The sequence below is a fragment of the Tubulanus polymorphus genome, chromosome 3 (genome assembly GCF_964204645.1).
Source record: "Tubulanus polymorphus chromosome 3, tnTubPoly1.2, whole genome shotgun sequence".
NCBI classification, from domain to species: Eukaryota; Metazoa; Nemertea; class Palaeonemertea; order Tubulaniformes; family Tubulanidae; genus Tubulanus; species Tubulanus polymorphus.
The window spans coordinates 11,693,333-11,720,862 of NC_134027.1; the positions used below are offsets into that span (position 1 = coordinate 11,693,333).

A 27,530-nucleotide genomic window follows, 5' to 3' on the forward strand; every position below is an offset into this window, starting at 1 on the left:
TCACCGAGTCGACGATGTAACGACTTCCCTTGCTGGCATTGCTCGATAGACTATTAATCGACAAATTGGAAGATAGACCGCTGAAGTTACTGATTTTGCGCGCGACTTCTTTGAGCACGCCGTTCGCAAAATCCTCGCACTGATTGTGTATCGGACTACACGATAATACGTTCTGTTGTTTTCCGCTACTGTTGTTAGAATTACCTCCGCCTTGCGACGACGAGTTCCCGTCGTTACCACCACCTTTACCACCTCCTCCACCGCCACCCCCGTTATTATCATCCTGAGCGGATCCGCCCTGCGGATTTGGGCCGTTGCCACTATTCCCGCCGCAGCCCGGCCCGCTCGGGCCGTCCGTGTCGCTGGACTGGTCGCTGTCGCGGCGGTGAATGCGGTGCTTCAGTTTCTTTTGCGTTTTTTCTGGTTCTCCGTTTCGTCGTTGTCGCTGGCGTCCGAGCTGCTGCAGCTTGTGCCGCGCGGTGACGCCGTGTAACGTTTCCGCCGCGCTTCGATCTTGCGAATCACCTCCGGCGACGCGATAGTCTTGCGCTGCAGCATGTGAGCGCCGCCGAGCCGCGGCGCGATGAGCTCGTCGTCCGATTCGCCCTCCTCGCAGATCTGATTCAGCAATTGCGGCGAGCTGCGCACCTGATGCAACGCGCGATTACTCGGATGCGGTTTCGTACGCGCTTGCACGTTCGCCGTCTGCGCGTCCGTATTAGTCGGACTGTCCTCCGGCGACGATGACATCGGTTTATTTCTGCTACCGTCGGATGGTGCCGAATAGGCGTTGCGAGTGTTCTCGAGCGAGTGCACCCGTTTCATTTCTAAATCGCTGTTGTCGTCTTCGTCGCTCTCCTCAGTGATCAGACTACACCGACGATGCGGAGTGCCGTCCTCGTCCATTTCCTCCGGCGGCGAGATCAACGCGTTGACGGCTTGCGCCGTCTGGCTGAATATCAGCGCCATTTGATTATCCTTCGGCTGAACTCTGAAACGAGAAATAAACGTTAGTACTCGTTAACAAAACAGTTTCCATGATGATGAATATCGTTATTAGGCGACACCAAAACCGAGTACATCCAGAGCTGCCCGTTGAAATTTATCTCCAATTGATTTGAATATTTTCACGAGGATACCAAAAAATAACTGCTCCACATTAAATACAATCTTTGACAGAGCGGCGACTTTCAAAATAATCAAAATGGCCACGCAAGAAAGAATTTCTTGTTTTTTGCGTTAAACTCGCCCTATTTAAACGCAGAAAGCGATTAACATCTGTGAAGCAAACCGACACCGTGCCACTAGCAATTAGAGAATTTGCGATCTGCTTGCTATCAATCATTTCAAGCGTTTCTTGTTTAGCTAAACGTCTAGGTGAAGGAGCGCATTAGGGTTTCTTGTGTTTATTTCGTGCACTCAAGACGTATGAAAACATGAAACGAAAAAAATAATTGATGTTTCCAAACAAGAGTCTAGCGCTGTAAAAACACACGAAAATGGAAACGTGTTTTTTCTATCCGGTTTAAAACATAACCGAATCGAAACGCATGCCTTTGACAATATTAGCTGCCACTACACGAGTATTTTTGGCCAGGGCCAAATTTGGCCCTGAACAACTGTTCACACGGATCCCAAATGGGCTAGTTTCTGTTAGGCCTGACCAATACCGTCAGACCAGACCCAAGCAAAATTTTAGCACGAGACAAATGATTGCGTTTGAATTGCAACTGGTTCCGGAAATGATCCTATTCGCTTTGTTTAAGCATTGTTAAGTATCGAGTGAATAGTTTGCGTGTGAACCCACTTTCTAATTAGGCATGGGCCAAATTTAGCTCGAGCCTGGTCCGGGCCTATTCATGTGGCTATAGGATACCCATCAATTACCGATGATGAATAACAACAAGTTAATCCACAAATGAAGTCATCGTGCCTCGGTTTACCAGTACACAGTGAACAATCTTTTTGAATATCGTACGTCAACCTTTTTAAATCGAGTTAACTTAATTATCGGATTTCGATTACTCGCTTCTGTTTTCACCGCTCTGATCTTAACAATGCGACTACCGATAAGTGAACTGCGTATTTGACGAAGCCCATGGGCAATGGCGCAGATAACCGCAGCAGTAAATAATTGAGACTATTTCCAGTCTTGAACACCAGCGAGCGAAAAACCAACGACATAATCGTAAATCAACAGCTATTGTTTCTCCCTTACGTTTCAGGTGAAATATTTCAACCCATCTTCGGAGTTTATTCGAAAAAAAGTTTCATTTTCCAATAATAATAAAATAATAATAATAATAATAATAATAACAATAATAATAATATATAATGAATAATATCAAATAATATAATTAATAATAATTTCTAATTTTGGATGACGAAGGAAATAAAACCATAGCAGTTGTCTTTATTCATATTTTATATCCTGGGTTTCCGTTCGACCACAGCCGTATTTTAACGAATCTACGAAACCAACGTCACGAAAGACTAAAATTAAGCTAATAAAGCACGACGCCCAGATGAAAATAGCAATCCGAGAAAAGGTCGCATCAGTAATAGGGTGGTGCCGGGGTTAAAACAGTTCGCGTTTATAGACGTGTATTACGATCTGAAGATGACGTCGTTTTCTATGCGCGAGATCACTATCTGATCGTCTGATCAACATCATCTCTATCGGTAACCGCTTCGCGAAAATCAATAGTTTCCATAGAGACCGCCGAGTCAATTTTTTACCAATGAAAATGATAATCAATCCGGGCTGCCAAATAATGTGTGGATCGGGTTTTTTTTTTCCTAGGTGTTTAACGAGTCTGAAGCTTCTACAGCAATGATTCTTATGTATATCACCTCCTATCACCGATACGGATAAAATTGCAAAATGACCACAAATTCGAATAATGAGGTTCGGTGAACGACGTTCGAACCACTCCGGAGAGGGCGAACGCGAAACGTCAGGCGATACCGCTCATAACCCGATACATTAGCTACAATAATGACCAATACATTCCTGAGTGACAACTTAATATACGTAATGTTAAATAGCATCGGCGGCAAGCAAGCATTGGAAAGTCACTCAGCGAAGATACCTCTGAGCTGAAAGATTGAATTGGGCGGAAGCCATTTCTATATCGGTGCTATATTTACGTAGATGTTTTATCAATATTGACTGAAATGTCAAACAGTTAGAATTCAGCGAACAGAAGACATACGATACGATGAAGTCAATATTGGCAGTACAGTCATCATGATACATATTAAGTGTTAATTTGCGTATTTGTATTTGTGTACAACCACTTGTTGCAACATTAATATCAAAGATTATATATATATATATATATATATATATATATATATATATATATATATATATATCAATCATAATATATATATAGGGGCAATTTATTAAGATGTTCTATGTTTTAAAGAAGATGAGACAGCTTTGACGGCTTTTTTAATTTACCTTACTAAAAAAAAACCACAGAGCTTTTGGAGGTATAGAAATGCTAGCAGAGTATTGGTTGCTGAATCATTAGCAATTTCTGTTTTCATCCTTCAAATGAAGGCATCTATGACCTCGAAACTCTACAGCCTCCTAGATTCGAATCGCTATCGAATCAGTGTACCCCAGATGAGACCAGTGACTTAAACCAACCGATACGCCTTGCTCGACTTTTAAAGCAGTCACAATCGCGTGGATACTGCTTCGTTATCCCTGGGAATGATTCGCATCGAATTATAGCCAAAGCCTGTCACACAGGGCAACTGAATGCAATAAATGAACCGAAAACCTGAAACGGAAATGCTTTCGTGACTACTTGGTGCTCCGAAACCCGAACACCGTTTCGTAAAACCAACATGTCTGCGACGGGCGAACCAGAGTTATGGAAACACATGAACACAAATCGGTTTCGACTGGCGGGTTTATGCCCAGCTGCGTGTGTCAATTTTAGAAAATTGTCAGACGTAAATCATTAAACAGACGTAAGGAAAAAAGCTGAAAATGTTAAAACCACCACAGTGTAACACCCACTGTATTTATGTTTACATACACTCCCTTCATATACGTCATAATTGTATCGTATATAAATGACAAATCTATAAACATATAAAATTTATAAAATCTATATATATATATATAGATATGGCTCCGTGAATGCAACAAGCGCTTCCTGTTACGCTAAAATCCTAGGAATTTCAGATCGTCTTAATCTTATGGGCTTTTAAGGAATCAATTATCACGACTAAATTTAACTACGCAGATACACACCTCATTACAAATACGGCGTCCGCGTTTGGCGGAGCATTGGAAAATGAGCCGAGACCATCTGATCCTATTTGTCCTCCAGTTGACCGCATCAATCATCAACGTCGATTTCGACAAATTCCATACACATTAGCCGCGATCACGCAAGCGCTTTTGGCCAGTGCCAAATTAGGCCCGGTACAACTGTTCACATGGAAATTTGGCCCGACCAAAACGTTGGAGCAGGCCCGAGCAAAATTTTAGTGTAGGTCAAATTATTGCATGTGAATTGCAACCGGTTCCCGAAGTGACTTTGCTTTGTTTAAGCAATGTTTAGTATCGAGTGAGTGGTTTTACTGGGAACGCGCTCTCTTATTAGATACAGGCCAAATTTGAAGCTGGCTCGAAGCAGGCCATTTCGGCCCGGGCCAAATTGCCGCTGCGTGATCGTGGCTATTACCTCAAATAGGTAGATAATCGAGTCAGTAATAAGTGGAGATTGTTATCATTGCAACTCGTCGGTGTAAATTTGTGGCGGTATTCTACAGTTCCTATAACGGGGGGGGGGGGGGTTCATTTGAAAGGTTCAATTTATCAGTACAAGATTTCTTTCACGGAGAACTCTTTGAATTCAAAACGTAGCTGAATTTCAGGTAATATTTCCTGTGGCCAAAAATTATCCATATTTGGAAAGAGAATCCTTAGAGTCTTCACATTAGACGTAATTAGATTTTGCGATGATACTCGCGGCGTGGTAATAATCAACACGGGCGTCTTATCAAAAGCTTTCGTTTTGATTTGATATCGCTGCGTTTGTTTCGGCGCGCAATTAAACCCGATGTGAAGAGACCGACGATGAGCTCAACTATCAATTTCATTCGGAAACGACAACTGAGTAACTCGACATCTCCTTCTTGGAAACCGGGAATTATATTTACATCGGATAACCTTGTAATTTTGTTGTAACCAGGGTGTCGAGTAGAATGGGTGATTTGAACGTATGGAAGAAGACTTAAGTCTGGGGTTGATCCACGCTTCGAACATGTGACCAACGAGGTTGTTTTCGTTCTATACAAGCCATTCTCCATCCTAAGGCTAAAATAATTGATACCTTGTTTCTCATTTCTGCTGAACTTAAGCTAGGGACACACGAGCGTATTTTTTCGCCCGATCGCAATGATTAAATTCGCCAGCGAATTCGCCGACGAAATTATACGCCCGATATGAGCGGGCACACATAGCGATCAAACCAAAATTCGGTCAGCGACTGGCACTTAGAGGGAGAGAGTTAACGAATCACATGATATCAACAATGCATCCTATTGGTTAATAAAAATGGATCGCTCGGCGAAATTCGCCGAGTGCGGCCAGACGAGCGAATTTGCGGGCGATCCGATCGCCGGCGTAAATATCGGCCGAAAATATCAAACATGTTTGATACGGGCGAATCGCCGGGCGATCGAGTCGGCTGACGAAATCGTCGTCGCCGTGAGTGGCCACACGAGCGAATTTTTCGGGCGATTTATAAATTCGCCGCGATCGGGCGAAAAAATACGCTCGTGTGCCCCTACCTTTACGAATTGACCCGGTCAGCTGGTCGCCTACCTATCCTGTAGATATCTCGTTTGTTAAAATCATGATCTTACCATAACAGACCCGAAAGCTATAGAAAAGAACTGATCAAAAATTTTACTGCAGTTTATCATAATAATAATAATATAAAAATAATAAATAATCATAATATTAATAATAATAATAATAATAATAAACCAATTTGTAAAATTACAAATCTACATGAGCTGATAAAATAGTAATTTAAACATTAACCCTTTCAGTGCATCTACACTGCGGTGTATAAATCGGTGATGGCTTTGCTAATACACCGCATCGAAGTGTATTAATGTTATTAGCAATTAGTTTTTATCACCATCAGAGATGGCAGCACCTGTCAAACACAGTTGAATATTAGTTACAAATGATACACCACTCCGCGGTGTAGACACACTATAGCCATATGTCCGTTATTCAACACACTGGGGTGGAATTTCTAAAAAATTTCAAATTATCTCAAGCACTTTAGCGTATCAATTAGTCAGCACTGAAAGGGTAAAACGCAGAATGAGCCAGCTGATTAGGAGAAACAAGGTATCATTTTAGAAAGACTTAAATCTGGGGCCGACCACCGATTCGGACAGGAGACCGTCAAGACCGTTTTCATATCATAAGAAAAAATTAGCCGTTTCGAAGACTCCAGTCGCAACAACCGCGATTCAAATATTCAGGCTCGATTAATTTCAGACACGTTCTGTGCACCTGGTACACAAATATCGATCTACACTCGTGATAAGAAGTTTAGCAGACGTCGTCGTCGCGGTTGATCATTTGGTAAAGATGTGTAGCATCGGGAACGCGTTCAACGCGGATAACCATAGCAACTGACAGCAGAACGGCGGCAGCCACCCATCGCATCGGCTGTCAATCGGGTAGCTAAATCCGATCACACGCCACTGCCGCTGTGAAAGACATTTAATGAAGAAGCTTTCGAGACAACGTAGAGGGAGGGAGGGAGGGAGGGAGGGAGGGAGGGAGGGAGGGAGGGAGGGAGGGAGGGAGGGAGGGAGGGAGGGAGGGAGGGAGGGAGGGAGGGAGGGAGGGAGGGAGGGAGGGAGGGAGGGAGGGAGGGAGGGAGGGAGGGAGGGAGGGAGGGAGGGAGGGAGGGAGGGAGGGATCTATTTTTAACAACGCCGACAATCGGATTAAAGGCTGATGAGAGATTTTTAACAAGGGGTGACCGTAAAGTCATATATAAATGGGACAAATGGAAATCAGCTGATGACAGATTTTTAACAAGGGGTGACCGGAAAGTCATCTATAAATGGGACAAATCGAAATCATCATAAGGGCACGCAAAGGGAAATGATATGCGTTTGTCTTGCAAGAAAAAAATTTAAATCACTAAATCTCAATATGAATTGAACGTTTTATCGGGTAAGGTACACTGTAACATATCATTTGATTGAAAGAGTTTGAAAAGGGTTACCTTTTGAAACAGTTGTAGGAAATAACTCCCCCAGGTAAAAATCCCCTCCACTTTTTATGCATCATAGATTGGCCCTGGCCAAACTGACACGAGTAAAATTTGGCCCGCACCTAAATTAGAGAGCTAAAATTTGGCTCAGGCCTGGTCTGACGTTTTGGTCCGGTCAAACAGGCACGGGCCCATTTGGCACCCATGTGTAGAGTGGTGGACGATGCCAGTTAACATCTTCAGAAATGACACCAACATCACGCGCTAAATACTTGAATGAAAAGCTGTCGCAAATTTCATATAAAAAGTGGTATCTCTTTTTCTCTACAGCAGGGCGTCATTGGCCAAGTCAATCTTGGTTTAATGGTTTCGAATCTCAGTTTCTCAGGCGATAGTTCTTCATCGGCCTCTTAAAAAGGTGTCAATCGACTGATTTCAATTAACCGGCGTAAGAGCTCAGCTCGCATGACATTTACAGGGCTGCCAACTTCTTACAAGTGCTATCGTTAACAAATTGAATTTTTTTCAGTAACATTTCATTGAAATGTGTAACAAAATGTTCAAATTATTCAGTGATCGACCGTAAGACCTTCAGTAACATCTTTCATATTTCTCTACGTATCAAACAAATCAAATGAGTATTTCTCATTATGAAATTAATACATGTAGCGACAAATACTAAAATTCAGGAACAGTTGTATGAAAAGATAAAGACAGTGACAATTTTCGCACCGCATTCTCGAGAGATGGTACGAGGGCCATTTAACGTACGCAAACCCGACCACAACAATGGAATGCCCTGGATGGCGCTCAATGGTTTGAGGGATTGCGGAAAATACACTATTTCATTAATAAGCACCATCTCGAATTGTCATTAATCACGCATTACGGAATTCGATAGTTACGTTTCCACCTGTCGTTTCGTTCGGCGTCGTCTAATTGATTATTTCAACACAAACCTCGTTACGACTCTTCAAAAAAAAAAACCAACCATATTCGCATAATTAACATGTACTACGATTTTATCCTGACATTTCTTTGTTTGTCCGTGAAACAGTTACCAGTCAAAAAGGACAATCTATTGCCATAGCAACTGAACACACGCATGACACGAGTAACAACTTCGGGTTTTCGTCAACTCGCGTTTTCAAATGAATAGACCCCCGCAGAATGAAGCGATATAATTCAGTTATTATTACTTGTCGGTAATACATGTCTTCCTCGAGTTGGATATTAGAAACGTGATAAGCGCTCGCGGTTTAAACTTGGCACTGCTTAAATACGGCTGATAGAATTTCGAATAAGGTTTTGGGTTATAAATAAAAATAGTACGGAGGTTATGAAGCTATACTAAATGGCCTCTATAGCCTATAGACCTGCTCCAACATTTTTGGTCAGGGTAAATTTGGTCCGGGCCAAAAACGCTTGTGTGATCATGCAAATCACTCACTTAATACTAAATAAAGCTTAGACAAAGTAAAGTGAGTTACTTCCGGAACCGGTTGCAATTCACAAGCAATAATTTGACCCGTGCTAAAATTTGGCTCGGGTCTGGTATGACGTTTTTGGTCGGGCCAAACAGTTACGGGCCCATCTGGCACCCGTGTGAACAACTGTTAGTCCAGGCCAAAATTCATCGTGTAATCGCAGCTTATGGCACAGCATTAGTAAGGAAACTAGACTCAGTTCCACAGATCCGAGTTAAAATTTGACTTAAAACATCGAAATTGAACTAATTTAAGTCAAGAATTAACTTTAACTCACAACTGTCAAACTGGGTACTGTGCTGTTAGTCTGCCACCGGTTTGAATCCCAATTTCGATAAGGGTAGCAGCATTTTCTCACGGCTGGGTACCTCAGAACTTTCAGAAATCCTCAGAAATCGAAATAATCGGAATCGGCTTAATTTCACACGCGTCTTATTATACGCACATCCGGAGACGACTCTCGCGCTATCGGGATAATTCGTATTATCACGAGAGCATCGCGATTTTCTACGAGTTTAAATGTGCCTTCGGAGAACAACGGAGACAGAGAGCGCATAATTAAATCAATTGGCTGTAATGAACTATTAGATCAGACACATCAAGTCTCGCTGCCGGCAAGTCGCTACAATATCAGCTGCCAAGATCATTGGCAAACATCTTGTCGAGTGTCTTGACAAATCTGAACTTCGCGGTATAATTATTACTTCTCAACGCCGTGGTTCAATAATTTTCAGACCGTATTGATATTACGTAGCTTTACCAGGGGCGGATCCAGGGGGTTCCGAGGGTTCTGTAATACCGTCGAGCGTTGTCCGTGCCCCTCGGAGATGCCCCTTAATTCCATGGATTTGAGTTGAAAGTGCCCTGGTTCGGCATGATTTGACGTAAGAGCCCCTGAAAACCATAAAAGTTTGATGTGCCCTTGTTTGTCGGGATTTGATATAGAAAGTGCCCTCCCCCATAATAGTGAGCACCCTTATACAAATGGGAACCCTCGAGATGAATCCGCCCCTGTCTACAGTCATGCAAGTCGCAATAATATGAGCTACTAAAATCATTGACAAACATCTTGTCGAGTGTCTAGAGATATCTAAACTTCGTGGTATAATTAATACTTCTCAACTCTTTGGATCAATAATTTTTGGGACCCCTATTGATATTACATAGCTATACAGTCATGCAAGTCGCAATATATGAGCAACCAAAATCATTGACAAATATCTTATGGAGTGTCTTGACATATCTAAACTTCCTCTAATTATTACTTCTTAACTCTTTGGTTCAATAACTCTTTGGTTCAATAATTTTCGGGACCCTTATTGATATAACGTAGCTATACGGTCGCGCAAGTCACCGTAATATGAGCTTTGACAGATATCTTTGTCTAGTGGCCTGCAAACATCGGGAGGTCCAGTCACCGATTTCGCCTAGAATGGCTTGTCTGATCTCAAGTACAACGCCTGAGGTCACCTGAGGTCCACAATTATTTTGAACTGAACGCTAAGGTCATGTCGGCTTCAAGCCGGTAATAGGGGTCGGAACAGGGTAGAAATCAAACTGCAATGGGACGAAAATAGCTCTCCGATTTTCAGTGAGCGACGGCGAGTAATTTCAACTATTTTTTTCATTTTGCGACCAAGAAAAGTACGACGAGATAGGCGAGTTTCCGACTTATAAAATCCGACTTCCGAATATAAATTTCTTCGAAAAAGAGAATGAGAAATCGTCAAGACCATCAATATTCATCCGATGGAGCGATTACGCGACTTAACGCCACGATCCGACTTACGCAAGGTTTACCGCGCAACTGATTTAAAAGTTCAAGAATATGCGTACATTGCGAGACTAATTTAGAACACAGTGTACGGCGTAATCCGATTGATTTTTCGAGCTGGCGTCGTGCCACACTGTCGGCGTTTTATTTTCGTCGATCGATACAAGAATCGATCGTTCGAAGCTCGAAGCCGCCGCCGTTGTCAATCGATTTCGCGAGCGCGTCTCACTTTGCGGGGGAAAAAAGCGCGACGAAAAATACAAGATTAGAGCGGATTCCGCGTTTTGTCACTTCGTATCATAAATAAACGCGCAAGAATTCGATTCCCAATTCGAATCGAGTTTCGCAATTTTTCCACTCGCGGTTTCTACGATAGCGCGATGCGAAGAACTCGAATTAAGTCTCCATGTCAGGGGCCCTTGCAAAACGTTATTTTTCAGGCTGCGCATGGAGCTCTATCGGTAATCTCATAACGTAACTTTCTATCAGCCGATAAAAAATCATCGAGAAAAAGTTTAAAAGGACCGCGGGTCCAGTAGGACTTAACGTTTGAACACAAAACGGAGGAATGGATCTTTCCATATCAATTCCAACACCTGTTTCCCTCTTAATGACAAAATATCGGCTGTTTATTTCCCGTGGTTACGATTTGCGCCACAAAGAGCTAACAAAAAGTTTCTCTCAGAACCATTCTGTAAGGATCAACACAGTTAATGCAGTTGATCCAAAAACTGTGTTGAACATAAAAATGACAAAAAGATGTTTGAATCGAATCGATTATTTTCGTGCTAATTGAACAACATAGTCGTTGTATGTAGTGCAAGAATCAGACACAGACAGACAGACAAGCGATGAATCATTAGCCGCGATCACACGGAGACGATTTTGCCCGGGGCCAAAATGGCACGGATCAGGCCCGCGTCAAATTTGGTCGGTGCCTTATCAGAGGGCAGGCTCACGTGTAAACCATTTACTCGAAACTAGACAACGCTTCAACAAAGTAAAGTCACGTTCAGAACCTGTAACAATTCATAAGCAATAGTTCGACCTGTGCAGGCCTGTTCCAACATTTTTGGTCAGGCCAAATTTGTTAACATAGGTGCCAAAACTGTTCACGTGGGTGCGAGCGTTCGGCACCAGCATGAGCAGTTGTTCCGGGCCGAAAACGCCCGTATGATCGCGGCTATTAGTGCATGAAATCAGGGAAGCTGCTTTGAATTCGCAACCGGAAACAACCCCGACTTCGTCGAAAGAAAATCGGTGAAGATAAATGTCATCATTTGCATGAGATCAACGGTGCTTGAAGATAACCGAAACAAGCGTTTTGAAACCGACGATCAAAACCGATCCGAGCGTCGATGGTTAAAAAAAAACGCTTTACAAAATTCTTTAATGATACACGATGCAGCCGTAAATATTGTGCAAAACCCGAAACCTGACAGACCGAAATACGATTAAATTATGATTAGTAAAAGACTTTTTCGAAGTAAAAAGGACAGATCGAAAAAGAAAGAAGTTAGTCGTAACGTTTAAATGAAATATCCGGGAGTAACCCCTCGAGTATTGATGTACGCATATGGCTGAATAAAACCAAGTGACTATACCATGAATGTGGTGCAAAACCAGCTCACCAGGTGGCGTGACTAAAGCTAAGCTCAGGTCGACTTACGACCTGATCTTCTCGTTGGATCGGGAACTGTTTCGACACGAGTTTACTTACGACCACGACAGATTGACCGCAGACCTGTCATAAGCCGAATCGCGAGGATAGAACAAGTTCTATTTTCTACAACCCGATCAGATCGTAGTAGCCAATCAGCGACAAGTTATGCGTCACATGATCTTCAGTCTCGGGGTTTGACCGACTCGTAGTTGACCTCGAGTGCTCGTAAGATGTCGCGACAAACGAATCGGCAATCAGTGGTCACGTGTCCGCTACCGATGTTCTTACAACGAGATGATCCGGTCGTAAGTCAACCTGAGGTTAGCATAACAGTGGGCCACAGTCGGATTCAATTTCACTTGATTTTGAACTAAATTTCACTGAATCCAGATGTTGTCATACGAGCGACTTAACCAATATATAAGAGTTTCTATACTCTTATATTGAGAGAAAAGTTCGCAAAAAGACTACCAGTGAACGTTGGCACATGTAGAATCGATTGCCATTGTAGCATTGTCACAAGACCTGATTGGTTTTGCACATCATTTTGAGAACGGTCGATTCGGGTAATGTCGTTTTCATGATAAAATCAAGCGGCCATCAATATCGTCGGAAGGGGTTCATTTTTTCTAATACTCTACCTCACTGGTGGACTACTACCGAATGAATCGTCTCTGCTACCGCTATAAAATCAAAATCCGACAAAAACATAACGATTTAGACGTATACGGCTACAAGCATGTGATGACGGTCGGGTTACATTCAAGATTTACATGTTGAAAAGGAACAAGGACATACAGAAAACTACGCTCAAGTCGGATCCGGTCAACTTGGATGCGGCCGTTTAACTGAAAATTTTGTATGGAAGTATTCATGAGATACCTGGAGTGGAGTCTGACCGTGGAGTCTGAAAATTTTCATGACTTGAGCGAAGTTTATCTAGGTAGCTACTCTAATGATAAGTAAATTGCCTAAAAAGCCTGCCACACTTGGAGGCCATTGGCATGCCCCAAATAGCTTATGGTGCATGCCACCTTCGTGCAATGTCGATCATTCATGTCGTAGCCCTAAATATCTATGCATACTCGTGACAAGCGCCAAATTCCGCCTTAACAAAAGCATGTAAACGAATGTTCCAAAAGATCCCTATCGAAAATTCAACTACGGGTATGGCGACATCATGTCCATTTAGCAAGTGGTCTGAAATACTCAACAATCTGGCAACTTCAATATTCAACGCTCCATCATAAACGTATATAAAAACTTATGACCTTGAAGTTCGTGGTACATAACAATATACAACTCCCCTGGTGGCAAGAACAATTCACTCGGTAACCCCAATTTTTCTTCAATTGCGGTTTAACTAATGCATTTGTTTGTGTTTACAATACACTTACAGCCTACGCAATAGAGGAATAGAACAAATTGGCTTAAAAGATTATAGTTTATAGGATTAATTAATGATATGTCGCGCAGAAAAATTTTCCCTACTGCCTTGTGTTTGAAATCAGAGATAAACACTACACAGTTATCATGCCATAAAATCTATGCGAATAGGGTGTGGATCGTATTGAAGATAGGACTCGAGTGATATTCAATATTTCATTCCAGTTAAATATATATATATATATATATATATATATATATATATATACAGACACCTTAAAACGTTGTTCTATGAAGATTTTAAAGAATCAGTTCTCTGGCCAAAATATAGACAAGTTTACTATAGGAATAAAATCAACTTTTTCGCTCTTATTTCATTATTCCATTGGATGATCACGGCTGCCAAGCCAAAATTCTTCATTCGATAGGGACAAACCATAGTCCATAGGGCTTGAGTCAAAATTTATCCACCCTAGGCCTAGCAGGAAAAATTTGTTAATGGGATACAGGCACTCAGCAGATGGCGCAACACAACACTGCGTTATTCTAAGTGAAAATCAGTTCATTTTCAATGAAATTTTAACTCGGTTTTTTTAGGCATCAAAATCTGAAAAACTATCAAAATTTCAACTCGGTTTTTAGGCTTCGAAATCCGTAAATTAACGAACGAGTCAGCGAATAGATATACGTAAGATTCGTTTTCTCACTCAGCTTATAGTATAGGTTTCGCGGAAGATCAATTTACTACTAAGGTTTGCTCAAATTTAATAGAAACGTAGAAGGATATCGAACCAGTGAATGCGTTATCGCGGAATCCTTGCTCGCCAGAGTAGCAGTGCGGTTACCCTATTGCACGATCGATCAAACTGAATTGGGACATTTAACACGTCTGTGTATGACAATGAGACGTCAATAAACTTTTTAATTTCTGGAAATTTATCCATAAATTGTGCTATTTCGCTTGCGAACCGGTCGGAGCAGGAGTTGACTACGTACTACGAGGTTACGTGGGAAGTACTTCTAGTTCTATACGCAGATATGGACATATCGCATCTAATATTAATCACACTATTGGGACCGAGTGACCAGATGACCGCCGAGAGTTAATCCTAAACCATCTCGCCATATCGGTGTTTCGTATGTCATAATCGCATGTCATCAACAGAATATTCAAACGGACATCGCCGCCGATGTTATCTCTATCCCTCTAAACACAATCGAGTCAATACGATCATTAAGCGGTTCATCGGACGAGGGTCAAGTCGCGACAGAAGTGGTGGCTATGCCAGTGCGAGTTAATGTCTTTGTCCACAATCAGCTCCCAAAATCCGATAGTATTACAGTAACACTGGCCTAACTAGTCGTCGTACTTGGAACCATTGTCGTCGACGACTTAAGATTTAGTGAATTGAATTGAAAATACAATATCGGCCCAAAAATAGAGACGACTGCAGTGATAACTTATATGATGACAATTAAACCGAGTTTAACTGTAGCTGATCTATTTATGCTGTATTATACAATAACATGGCTCAGAGGGCTATTCTTCCTATAAATTGAAATTCTTAAAATGCCCTACACAAAATATCTAGAGCCGCTTTTCACTAGCATCTGAGTTGATTGAGATGTGCTTGAACTATATTAATTTACAGTAATGATGATATAATTTCCATAGTGGCGCTTTTCATTAAATTGTTATTATCACCTTTTTGCCGATAAATCTCTAACCATGTATCAGTCATATCTTCCTGGGGAGAAGTAAGCTTCCCTGAGTTGTACGATCTAACCACCCGCCCACACCGCTCCAGGTTTAGGGTTGTAAGGTCTAACCACTCGCCCACACCGCCCCAGGTTTAGGGTTGTACGGTCTAACCACTCGCCCACACCGTTCCGGGTTCAGGGGCACACTCACACTATCCCATTACTCAAATTATGCTAGTAACACAATAACCGTTTCAGTACCCTACAAGTCGACCATTTACTGATCGGGAACAATTTCGGACCCGTCCCTGAATCATACACAAACTATTATTCAAAAACAGGGTCCATACAGATCGGTCATTCCTGGACATAACAAGTTTTAAAATAGGAGAAAATTTCAAGCAAATTTTTATCCTTTACACTAATTAAACTCAATTTCTAATTTGGTAACTACCTACTTGGGCAAAAGAAAATCCTGGTCCCAACTGTACCAATTCAGGAGTAGTTTACTGTACAACTACAAACTAGACAAACATTTCTAATTTCCAATTTTCAAAATTGAAGGAGTTTTTGGGCGTTTTGCTTGAACTAAACGAGTTACAAGCACCTTTATAATAATTTCATGTTCATGAGGACCTTTTAGGGAATCAAGAGTCTTGGGGACTCTGAGCAAAATAAAGAGTATCGTCATCGTATATACCTGGGTGACAAGGCTAACGGCTCTAATTTCATTTTCGGCGATGGAGCAGAGTTTTTCCTAAGCTGCTGTACATTTAGATGAGAAGCCTGTTGTTCTTGTTGTTTTCGTAGACACCGTTCCGCTAGCAGGTAGTACGTTGCGGCTATATGGTTGTATTCATTTCTCTCTAATGCTCTGTAAAAAAAAAAATCACATTTTTGTCATAGTGATCAAGCGGTAATTCTATCTTCTCCCCACCAACCCCAGAGATCGTGAATAAACATTTTCGTTTAGAGATTCAGCCGGCGAGCACGAAAAGCAAACATTGTTGATAGCTGCTGACAATAGTTCACCGATAGCAGTGAACCATAAGCCGCGATCACACGGGCCATATGTAGGACCAGGCCCGAGTCAAATTCTAGTGCAGATCAAAATCATTGCATGTGAATTACTGCAGGTTGCGGAATTGATGCACTTCACTTTGTTTAAGCATTGAATTGTATCGAGTGAGTGGTTTACGGGTGAACGCACTCTCTAATTAGACACCGGCCAAATTTGACTCTGGCCCTGATCCGTGTTGATTTGGCCCGAGCCAAGTCATCGCTGTGTAATCGCAGCTTCGATCTCCAGCTTGTCGCAGGGAAAAAGTTTACACATTGACTTTAGGCGCGCATATATTAGCATTACGGCTGCTTTTAGCGATTCATTGTGACACGATTCTCTGCGACCGCTGACAACAATCGACCAGCTAAGATCCTCAAACCTACGCGCCCTTGATACAGCCAATGATGCCTTTATTCGCAATGAATTGCCCGTGTTCTACTTTCAGTGACAAGCATTAAATTCGTCTCACCTGGTCATAACTGACAGTGCTACATGATGATAAGTCCCGTACTTACTAAAACGTAAATCCAGAATTTCTGGACATTTTTGAGAATTCAAACAGAAAAATATCAAAATTTTGAAGAAGTTTACAACCAAGAGAAGCCTATGCAAGATATTATTGCAATAGTAATATTATGCAATCAGCAGCACACTGAGTGCCTTTTATTAATCTTAAGTTGATAGATACCAATTCTGCCAGCGAAAAGAAATACATTGACCAGTGAAAATTCTTAAACTTTCCCCAAAATCTAAGGAGTTTCAGAGAGTGACAGAATAATTTCTCAAAATTAAAAGATTGGAGATCTTCACTTGCTCAACAATCTAACAATTTTAATATTCAACGCCCCCTAGTGACCAGATAGAATAACTAATGTCCTTGAAACTCACCACAATCATAGACGATGTCATGAGCTTCAACTTTGCAATTGATTGTGGTAACAAAATATGCTTAGGTATCAATATAATGTTGAAAAACTTCCCACCTACGAATGAGTACTGATGACACCAAGATGGCCGCTAATTGCGTCATAATTGGCTGATCAAAAATACCTGTCCCAGGTATAAAACATCCCTTTCCAAAGAATATCCATCAGCAATTGCAATGAGAAATGTCAAACAAGTAGGAAGCTACAAAATTTACATTTTTGGGCACTTACAAGGTCATAGGATGGCCATCTTGAGTCCGATCGACCCAATTTTTAATACGCTGATGGGCCCTGGGGGGATTCAAATATATACGAAAGATCAAGATAATTGATTAAAGCATCATCAAAATTTCCCTCGAAAACTTCAACAAGAGCCCCAAGGGGCACAATGGCCAGCCTGTCAGATTTGCTTTTTATAAATGATGTAATCTGTGGGTTATATTTATCAATATACACTCCCTGCTCAATATCATTTACATAGTAAAATCGTGTGTTAACACAGACAGCAGGAACGAATGTAATATAGAAATACTAAGTTATTGTATTGTTCAACGCCCCCTGGTGGCCATAAAAAAAACCAATGAGCTTGAAACTCACCTCGATCATAGAACATGTCATGAGCTACAACTTTCCAATTGATTATAGTAGCAAAATATGCTTAAGTATCAATTATGATGTGGAAAAGCAAATTTTTTCCCACCTACGAATGAGTACTGATGACCCCAAGATGGCTGCCAAGTGCGTCATAATTGCCTGGTCAAAAATACCCTCTCGGATATAAAAGATCCCTTTCCAAAGAATACCCATTACAAATTGCAATGAAACATGGCGCACCATTAGAAAGCTACAGTACTCAGAATTCAGGCCAAAATTGACATTTTTGGGAACAAAAAAGGTCACAGTACGGCCATCTTGAGTCCGATCGACTCAATTTTTCTCATGCCGATGGGCCCTCGGGGGATACAAATATATACGAATGATCAAGGTTATTGATAAAAGTGTCTTCAAAATTTCCCTCGAAAACTTCAAAAATGTGTAAAAAGTGCTGATTTTGGCGAACAACAATGGCTGCCAGTCGGCCATCTTGAATCTGACAGGGCCAGTTTTTGGCCTGAAGATGTGTCTAGTGTAGATACACGTATAAAACAAATATCAAGACATTACCTTGAAGAGTCTTCAAAACTTTGGAACTCTCACGAACTATCTAGATGGTTATCTCTCGACCTCAATAGCTTCAAGACCCATCTCAAAACAACTTTGTTCCATGCAGCATACCATTAACTCTCGGAAAGCGAATTGTATTTAACATTTTTTGGCAGAATAAAATTTGATTGAATTTGCAATTCGGGCACATGGCTAATTAGCATATCAAGGTCACACACCCGATTTGGTAAAACCTTTTTTTCGCGAACCTTGCGCAATTGTCAAGGATGAATTTTCTGTAGAGCAAATAAAAATTCCTCCCAAACACCAAATCAACTAAAGATTTCATAGAAATCGATCTTGAAATACAATTTTAAATCTTAAAATTAAACCTGGAAGTAAAACAGTAGACGATACCGCGGATTCACGTGAACACCTGATATCTGTAAACGAAATGTTGGTTGAGACAAAATTGTACAGACGGTTTTAGGTGGTAATAAGTACGGAAACGTAACGACCATGGTCGACTTATTCGATGAAATCAGGCCTATGTGATATCCAAATTTTGACTTTTTTATTCTCCAGACCTCCCTGATATAGAAATAAAAAATTTTGGTGGTACGAAAGTGCAATCACAGCGCCGACGGGGACAGAGCCGTGTCAGAGATCGGCGGAGTGAAAATTGAGGTGGACGAACACGAAGAAGTAGGCTATTGCGCTACTTGAATCACGAAAACTCCTGGCGCGGCCCTGACGCTTTTCGTTGATTAAGTAATACAAATATCATGCAATGGGTTTTCACAATCTACCGCTGGTATTTACCGGATTTCAATATCACTCCAAAATTCAAAGAAACCTCGAAATATCGAACCGGAACACTTCCGGTAGATATCCGCGGCTGCCCAACAGGGAAACTTATTTGTTTCAATAGATATTGATAGGATCCATCATCTTCACCCGTCAAGGGATTCGAACCCACTAAGCTAAAGCCATCAAATCGGGTCGGGCCAATCACAGCGCTTGTTACAAACCACATTAGGCTTCTGTGGAATTTCCCAGTAAATGGGCCAATCAGCGAACACGTAGCGAACGCGGAAGTATTGTCGCGTGTTGATACATGACATCATGCGCAAAAGCGCCAGTAATGAAATCGCGATAATTCACGTGAACAGCTGCTGATATTTTCAGATAAACCAATCACAGGGAAGACACAACTTCCTGATTGGCTGATAAAAATTGAAATTTTCCCGATTTAACTTTCGCGAAAAATGCAGAAAACATTTTTATGAGACCCTATTTCAAAATTCTGCTCGCTACGATTCCGAGAATGGATTACGCTTAAATACGTGATTTGTTCGAATATGCCCTCACTTGGCAAGCAAAAGAGCCTTTTGTGTGGAAACCATGTCATTTAAATTCGCTCCATTTGTATAGTAATAGGCTCAGCCTACGGCTGGCCTAAAAATTTGTAAAAAGTGCTGATTTTGGCGAACAACAATGGCTGCCAGTTGGCCATCTTGATTCTGAAAGGGCCAGTTTGGGCTGAAGATGTGTCTAAGGTAGATAGATACATGTGGAACCCAAATATCAAGACATTACATCGAAGCGTCTTCAAAACTTGCCAAAATAACTGGATTCCGTCTACGGACGGACAGATGTGAACGCAATAGCCCGCTGGGACTTAAGTCCCAAGTGGGCTAAAAAAACATTCAACAATTTTCGTTTTCTGTGAAGATTACCTACGAAAACATTTGAACAGCCGAAATGAGCGAGCCTTCCATTTTGATGTCATGCTCCAGTTCATAGCTGTTTTGTGCATGGCTACTTAGCTCTGAAAGCCGAATATTTGCTGGGTTCGAGAAAAGAAAGACATCATTGATGGATTCTTCTTTGTTTTATGTTTTAGGACATTAGTGCACATTCAGTTTATAGCCCAGTACACTTAGCAAGAAACAAGAAAATTAATTTTAGAAAATTATTTGACGCCTGGGAAAAAAATGTAGAATTTCTGGGCTAAGCTAATGTGGAATTGCAAATTTGAAATCGAAGTTTTAAGAAATTTGGGGAATGATGAGATTTGGCGATTGGGTAGATGATACAGGTCTTTGACTCTAGTAGTTGTTTAAATTTTTTTATTGAAAATTCTCAATAATTGATCGCGAACTTGCGACCGACTTCATTTACTTATGCCTCTAAGCTGGTCTGCAACTTCATTGCCTCCATGGATGAAGAAAGAGCTCTTCTGATGTCTGCTTCATTATGACTTCGAGCATATCGTGTGGCCTAGCCAGCCGGCCCGGTCCCAGGGCCCGGGCCACGCGTTTGGCTGTCACTCGATTTCCTAGAGTCTTGAGTCTGGGTGGGTTGAAGTAGACATTGTCATTTAAAATAACATGCTTATGTTGTTCTGTATGAATTACCCGTGTGTCATGTATGTTGTATTGATTTATTTTAAAATTTGTATTTATTGAATTTGGGAATTTTATCCCGGAATTTCAATGTAATAAGGATCAATAAAGAATTGAATTGAATTGTCACCTAATACACATGCCATCAGAGGACACGGAGCCGTATATGACAGCTATGCTATTATAAATTGCTAATCTCACGAAACTTGCATACTCCTAATATCAAACATATTTTCACAAACGATTGAATATTGAAATTATATGTTTACACATTTTCATATTGACCGCTTGTAGCCGCTGATGAAATTCACGCCGGCCCTACACACATCGTAGATAGCTTCGTCATTCCACCGGCATGCCCACATCAGGGTCTGACTTTTATATCAGACTTCCGCATCGTGTATACATCCGCCATTTAACCGAATAATCCGATTTACTTATCATTTCTATTTATGCCTGCCACTTCTGATATAATCATACATCCTTTACTATTACAATACAAAATTCAAATATAGGTCATTATATAATCACAGGAAGCCATTCTACATCTATGTCAATAATATTTTGCCAGATAGCTTGTTTGTGTACACATAAACCTGTGACGTTTTGCACATCGATTTACGGCTGTCGTTTGTAAAATGACGCTGAATGGTTAGCATTGTTTAGGTTTCATAATGGTAACGTTTTATAAGGCGTCAAAAAATATTATACTATGTTCAAAATTGCAGTGACTTTTGAGTTATGTGATCCACTCATTGTCAATGATTGGGATTTGTGTAGGTTATCAGTGTTTCTCTTGTTTAGCTATTCTCACAGCTCATACAGCAATCGACACAAAATCTTTAGTTTCAGTAAAGAGAGCAACAACGTACCCAGTACAGAAAAACGTATCTATTTCATGTTTATTTCGTGCTTTGTGAGCTAGGTGTAAAATATATATTTCATCCACCAGGGAGGTGGGAGTGCCCTGCATCCACATACTTCATAAACAACATTTAACCCTTTCAGTTCTGACTAATTAATACCCCAGTGTTGGAGACAATTGAGAAAACTTTTGAACAATTTCACCCATTGCTTTGTGTAACAAATAAACTGCTATAGTATGCCTACACTGTGATGCGATGTATTGTCACCAATATTTAACTGCGTATGACAGGTGCTGCCATTTTTCGTTAGATAACAACAAATTACTAATCATATCAATAAACTGCAGTGCGATGTACTACCAAAGACCATCGCTGATATATACACCGCACTGCAGTGTAGACGTACTTAAAGGGTTAAGAGATGCTGAAAGAAGACATGCTGAAAGAAGACATAAGAATCCTCTATATATTGATAAATAATCTATCCTAAATAATAACTTTTACGATTAATAAGCCGGGAAAAAGCAATCTGTTACCACGTCAAATTTTCTAGATTTAATATGCACATCACTCATGCGAGACAGCCATTTTTAAAATTGTCTCTCCACAATAGATCTAATCGCCATTATTTTCTATCATCAATTGCAATTGAAATCAATTTTCCTGCAAAGTATATGAATACGCAAAAATTCATATATTCAAATTGGCCTCGGAAAATTTCCAAAATGGAGTGACAATTTTTTGAATATATATGTTGTAGTATCAAGAATGGATTTAGCCCGTTCCAATTTAGAACACCAAGCATTCACGCTAAAGAAAAATTGGTGCGTCCCATTTTAGGCTGGACTAATTTGGACCGACCTGAAAGACTTATCATGGTCCGTTCTGGATTTTGGAATGGAGAAATTTTGTGTGTATGGACAGAAACTGGTTCAAGGTCCATTGTAAATTGCTAATCGTGAAACTCTGCGGTGTGAATTCAATCGTAATAATCTGGTCTGTGGACCATCATCAGGCCGATTAAAATAGTTTTCGAATTCAATATAATTTCATATTGCGTGAAATTAATGCTTGTCGATTATCATCTATCTTAAAATCTGTCTCTTGCATGTGCTGCTCAGGGCCTATCTATTTCCACTGTTTCGAAAATGTCCTAGAATTTACCATAGATTGATGTATCCAGGTATATTATATAAACCGTAGCCATAAGAAGCGAATGTGCTCTCTGATTTTGTCCGGTCTAACGACAGAATGCCGTTGGTCCCACATATCATTAGTCCCACGTCTCATTGGTCCCACGATCAACCTAGCCAACATAAAACAGGTATGAAAATCAATACACCCATTTTAGTATGGCCCTGGTGTGGTTACGTTACTGGGAGTCTGGTGCCTGGACTGGGTCCAGTATCCCTGTAGATGTGGGACGAATGAGACGTGGGACTCAAGAGATGTGGGACCAAAGACATGTCAAATAAATTGTGGTACCAATAGGACGTGGGACTAATGAGACGCAGGACTATCGAGCGGACCTCGGTCTAACTAACGGTAGCGTGAATGTGGCTGTCGAGCAATCTGCCTGATAAGATCAGACGCGTCTTGCTCCGAGGTTAAGATATGTACGATGTCTTGCTCCGAGGTTAAGATGGTATCTTGCTCCGAGGTTAAGATATGTACAGTGTCTTGCTCCAAGTAAAGATATGTACAATGTCTCGCTCCGAGGTTAAGATATGTACGGTGTCTTGCTCTGAGGTTAAGATATGTACAGTGTCTTGCTCCAAGTAAAGACATGTACAATGTCTCGCTCCGAGGTTAAGATATGTACGGTGTCTTGCTCTGAGGTTAAGATATGTACAGTGTCTTGCTCCGAGGTAAAGATATGTACAATGTCTTGCTCCGTGGTTAAGATATGTATAATGTCATGCTCCGAGGTAAAGATATGTACGGTGTCTCGCTCCGAGGTTAAGATATGTATGGTGTCATGCTCCGAGGTTAAGATATGTACAGTGTCACGCTCCTAGGTTAAGATATGTACAATGTCTTGCTCCGAGGTTAAGATATGTATAATGTCATGCTCCGAGGTAAAGATATGTACGGTGTCTCGCTCCCATTCTAAATTGTTATTCGTGAACCTCTGCGGTGTGAATTCAATCGTAATAATCTGGTCTTTGAACCATCATCAGGCCGATTAATATAGTTTTCGAATTCAATATCATTTCATATTGCTTGAAATTAATGCTTGTCAATTATCATCTATCTAAAAATCTGTCTCTTGCATGTGCTGCTCTGGGCCTATCTATTTCCACTGTTTCGAAAATGTCCTAGAATTTACCATAGATTGATGTATCCAGGTATATTATATAAACCGTAGCCATAAGAAGCGAATGTGCTCTCTGATTTTGTCCGGTCTAACGGAAGAATGCCGTTGGTCCCACATATCATTAGTCCCACGTCTCATTGGTCCCACGATCAACCTAGCCAACATAAAACAGGTATGAAAATCAATACACCCATTTTAGTATGGCCCTGGTGTGGTTATGTTACTGGGAGTCTGGTGCCTTGACTGGGTCCAGTATCCCTGTAGATGTGGGACGAATGAGACGCAGGACTATCGAGCGGACCTCGGTCTAACTAGCGATAGCGTGAATGTGGCTGTAGAGCAATCTGCCTGATAAGATCAGACGCGTCTTGCTCCGAGGTTAAGATATGTACGATGTCTTGCTCCGAGGTTAAGATATGTACGATGTCTTGCTCCGAGGTTAAGATGGTGTCTTGCGCCGAGGTTAATATATGTACAGTGTCTTGCTCCGAGGTAAAGATATGTACAATGTCTCACTCCGAGGTTAAGATATGTACGGTGTCTTGCTCTGAGGTTAAGATATGTACAGTGTCTTGCTCCGAGGTAAAGATATGTACAATGTCTTGCTCCGAAGTTAAGATATGTATAATGTCATGCTCCGAGGTAAAGATATGTACGGTGTCTCGCTTCGAGGTTAAGATATGTACGGTGTCTTGCTCCGAGGTTAAGATATGTACGGTGTCTTGCTCTGAGGTTAAGATATGTACAGTGTCTTGCTCCGAGGTAAAGATATGTACAATGTCTTGCTCCGAGGTTAAGATATGTATAATGTCATGCTCCGAGGTAAAGATATGTACGGTGTCTCGCTCCGAGGTTAAGATATGTACAATGTTTTGCTCCGAGGTTAAGATATGTACGGTGTCTTGCTCTGAGGTTAAGATATGTACAGTGTCTTGCTCCGAGGTAAAGATATGTACAATGTCTTGCTCCGAGGTTAAGATATGTATAATGTCATGCTCCGAGGTAAAGATATGTACGGTGTCTCGCTCCGAGGTTAAGATATGTACAATGTTTTGCTCCGAGGTTAAGATATTTTCAGTGTCTTGCTCCGAGGTAAAGATATGTGTGATGTCTTGCTCCTAGATAAAGATATGTACGATGTCTCGTTCTGAGTCTTGCTCTGAGGTTGCCAAGATATGAATGGTGTCTTGCTCTGAGGTTAAGATATTTTCAGTGTCTTGCTCCAAGGTAAAGATATGTATAGTATCATTATTTCCGGAGAAAGACGACGACAACAAAAGACAAGATAATTCAGTAACAACAGATGTTTAAATTTACAGCGGATGTATGTCAATGTATAACAGCTGCGTCTGGTCGGTCTTGCAATAATAATAATAAGACTTGAAAAACATAAAATACATTCAAATAGAACCAGGAAGAATCGGTATGAAAGGGGTACTAGGAAATATGGCGCTTGAGAATGATTCACTGTTCAAGGTTTTCATCGTTTGATATTCATAAAATCGGATTCGGTATAGTCGGACGTACAATTTTTCCCACGACCAACTATACATCATGCAGGGTTTGAATGTGTCTTCTTTCCCCGATTAGGGGGAAAGAGACCAGATGAAAAAGACCAACCCTTGACCTAGAAACTATTAAGCCAACCCTGGACCGAGACCAGTTACGGCTGGCTTAAACAGCTTGACAACTCTCAAATCCATGTGCATGGTAGAACACACATGGTATTTCCAAAATCATTAAGACTAAGTTACGCTCAGCAACCAATAGCAGGGTTCGAACTATGGGATAAAAGATACATGCCTGGGGGGCAAGGATATCTGAAATTTCACTTGGCTCTTCATTAATATCTCATTAATATTAGCTGCGTTCACACTAGGATTTCAGTACGTTACTAAGCGTTCACACTAGGAAATTATTCACGGCTTATTTAGTTCCGTACTGAAATACTCGGCTTATTAAGCGCGGAATGCGATTCCGCACCGAAAACCTGATCTCAGTACGGCACTGAGTTGGCCGCGTATTTTATGTAGTATGGACGCAGATTCGGCGCTTAGCTAGCCGCGTATTCACATGCTCGTAGTACAAAACACTTAGCGCTAATTACACTCCCCTCTATTGGCACACTGGGTGACTACTATACTGGGCTTACTAAGTGCCAAATCGCCACTCGTAGTGTGAACATAAATGGCTGTATAAGCGCCGTATTTTGGTGAATTCGGCACGAGCGAAGTACAGTACTTCGTAAGCGCCGAATCTAGTGTGAACGCGGCTATACTTGCCCTACACCGTCAGTCCGGCTGCTGGTGCAATCATCCAATCATCCATTGTATCGATTGGGAAAAAGCTTTGAGACATAAAAATACACTAGCCCAGCGGACTAGTTATGATAACCTACTTGCCCTAATGAGAATATAGACTTGTCCCTGGCAATAGGACAAGTGCGTAGATCAGACCCTGAAATGTTAAAAGCCTTAGAACCTTAACACAGATGAAATATGTCATGATGAAATAATTATTTCAGCCCGATGATAAGCGGATGGCACTTTGGCACTACCTGAATATACAGTGTCCCAGAAAATGGTATTTACTCAGCGGTGTCTATATGCATATTTCCATATGGTACTTAGTGTTAACAACATTCAATTATTCGAGGCCTCTTCGTCGCTTATTCAGTGCGGTATCAGGAAACCGGGCTTAGTAAGCGCAGAAAGTGATTCCGCACATGAAACTCAATCCCGCAATGGTACATAGCTGGTCGCCTATTTTCCGTAGTGCGAACGCATATTCAGCGCTTAACAAGCCGTGTAATGTAGTGTGCTACACTCGCAACCAGGGGGATGACTACAGTTTATCCATCTTTAATCACTTTTGACTCCCATTAACATAAGAAGCCACTAAAAGAGCGAATATATGTAGACAGAATATATATACAGACAGTTATATTCCCCTGCTTTGACGCTTACTCCTCATAATATCAGGGATGAAAACGGCCCATATTGAAAAAGTCGGAAAATATTTTCAAAAAAAAGAATTTTTTTTGGGGAACAAAAATCAGGAACTTTTAGCCAAAAAACTTACTTCCTATTGGTCAAAATGTTAATAGTTTGGGCCTGAATTAGAGCCGCTTTTTGAATGAGACGCCATATGGGTTTCTCCAACTCCACAGTTGTTTTAACAACTGCCGAAAACCGTCTAAGGAGCACTCCTAACTACGGCGCGCTCTGATGTGACGCCCGCGATTTAGGTGATTAAAGCGATTGAGGTGATTTACACTGTTCTCAGGAATAAAGAAAATGTTAGAAAAGGTCGGAAATCCTTCTATGGTCGGAAGATTTTCATCCCTGATAATATACAGTCAGTAGTGACGAATGTATTTCGCTCACGTTAGCAAGGAACTTAACAGAAGTTGGATGCCAAATTGGCAATTCGAACTAGCATTCCTTAAGGCAGGAGAGCATGGCAGGAATAAATACAAGAGAACAAAGAAAGCAGCACAGACACACCACCTTGATGCTC

General features: G+C 41.2%; 1 protein-coding gene across 1 annotated transcript in view; it reads right to left on the reverse strand.

Annotated features, from left to right (window-relative positions):
* Positions 1-364: 364 nt before the first annotated feature.
* The window catches only part of LOC141901536 (SNF-related serine/threonine-protein kinase-like), a 45,924-nt gene continuing 18,758 nt past the window's right edge, over positions 365-27,530 (reverse strand). Inside the window, exons 4-6 of the mRNA XM_074788843.1 lie at positions 15,989-16,162; positions 12,843-12,884; positions 365-991 (exon numbers count right to left, since the gene is read on the reverse strand). Of these exons, the coding sequence (XP_074644944.1) occupies positions 400-991; positions 12,843-12,884; positions 15,989-16,162 (808 nt within the window). The 3' untranslated portion in view covers positions 365-399. The remainder of the gene's footprint in view (positions 992-12,842; positions 12,885-15,988; positions 16,163-27,530) is intronic.